General features: G+C 38.3%; 1 protein-coding gene across 1 annotated transcript; it reads right to left on the bottom strand.

Moving 5' to 3' along the window:
- Positions 1–521: 521 nt before the first annotated feature.
- On the bottom strand, positions 522–899 carry LOC129073930 (60S ribosomal protein L37a). The gene has a single exon (XM_054577619.1). It carries the CDS (start codon positions 875–877, stop codon positions 599–601), a length of 279 nt encoding a protein of 92 aa, XP_054433594.1. The 5' UTR covers positions 878–899; the 3' UTR covers positions 522–598.
- Positions 900–1,150: the final 251 nt, after the last annotated feature.

Below are 1,150 nucleotides of genomic sequence, written 5' to 3'. Positions count from 1 at the left end.
TGGAGTCGTGTGAGTTCTTTATATATTTTTGAGATCAAACCCTTGTCTGAGGTACCATTGGCAAATACATTGTCCCTTATGGTTGGTTCCCTTTTCATTTTGCTGATATTTTCTCTGGCCATGCAGAAGATTTTTATTTTGATGAAGTGCTATTTGTTTATTCTTTCCGTTATGTCCCTTGCTCTAGGTGACATATGGGTGAAAATATTGCTGCTTGGAATATCTGAGATTTTTTATGCCTCTGTTCTCCTCTAGGACTTTTGTGGTGCTGCAACTTATATTTAAGTATTTTATCTTGAGTTTATTTTTGTGATTGGTGTCAGTTGGTGGTCAAATTTCAATTTTTTTCATTTGCTGTCCAAATTTCCCAACACCATTTGTTGAAGAGGCTATTTTTACTCCATTTTATGCTTCTGCTCCTTTCGTCAAATATTAATTGACATATAGATGTGGGTTTATTTCTGGGCTCTCTATTCTGTTCCATTGATCTATGTGTCTGCTCTTATGCCAGTACCAGACTGTTTTTTGTTTTTTTTTTTTTTTTTACATAAATTAACCCATTTATTATCGGCTAGCAATGCTTCAAATTGTGGATCTTCTACTGGTCTTTCAATTCCTTCAATCTTCTGATGGCAGACTTTACTGTGACAGCAGAAGTGGTGTTGTAGGTCCAGGCACCACCAGCGACCGTTTTCATGCAGGAGCCACAGTGCCAGATGCCCACTGCTCGTCTCTTCATCTTGGTTTTGCCACAGAAGGAGCAAGTGTACTTGGCGTGCTGGCTGATCTCAATTTTCTTCACCATTTTCCTGAGGGAGGCGCCATAACGGGTGCCGTATTTACCGACGATTCCGACTTTCTTGGTGCGTTTAGCCATTTTGCCGCAAAGTAGATCGGACCAGTACCAGACTGCTTTGATTACAGTGGCCTTGTAACATAGTTTGATATCAGGTATTGTGATCCCTCCTACTTTGTTCTTCTTTCTCAAAATTGCTGTGGATATTCAGGGTCATTTATGGTTCCATATACATTTTTTGAAGTGTTTGCTCTATATCTGTAAATGTTATTCATACTTTAATAGGGATTGCGTTGAATCTATAAATTACTTTGGGTAGTATGGTCATTTTGACGATGTTAATTATTTTAATCC

The sequence above is a fragment of the Pteronotus mesoamericanus genome, unplaced genomic scaffold (genome assembly GCF_021234165.1).
Source record: "Pteronotus mesoamericanus isolate MK-2021 breed Mesoamerican mustached bat unplaced genomic scaffold, CSHL_Meso_final contig_44, whole genome shotgun sequence".
In the NCBI taxonomy this organism is placed as follows: domain Eukaryota; kingdom Metazoa; phylum Chordata; class Mammalia; order Chiroptera; family Mormoopidae; genus Pteronotus; species Pteronotus mesoamericanus.
This window is presented reverse-complemented; position numbering and strand designations above follow the sequence as displayed.

Excerpts from the sequence above, each read along its gene's own strand:
- LOC129073930 (XM_054577619.1), bottom strand. The coding sequence starts at position 877 with ATGGCTAAACGCACCAAGAAAGTCGGAATCGTCGGTAAATACGGCACC.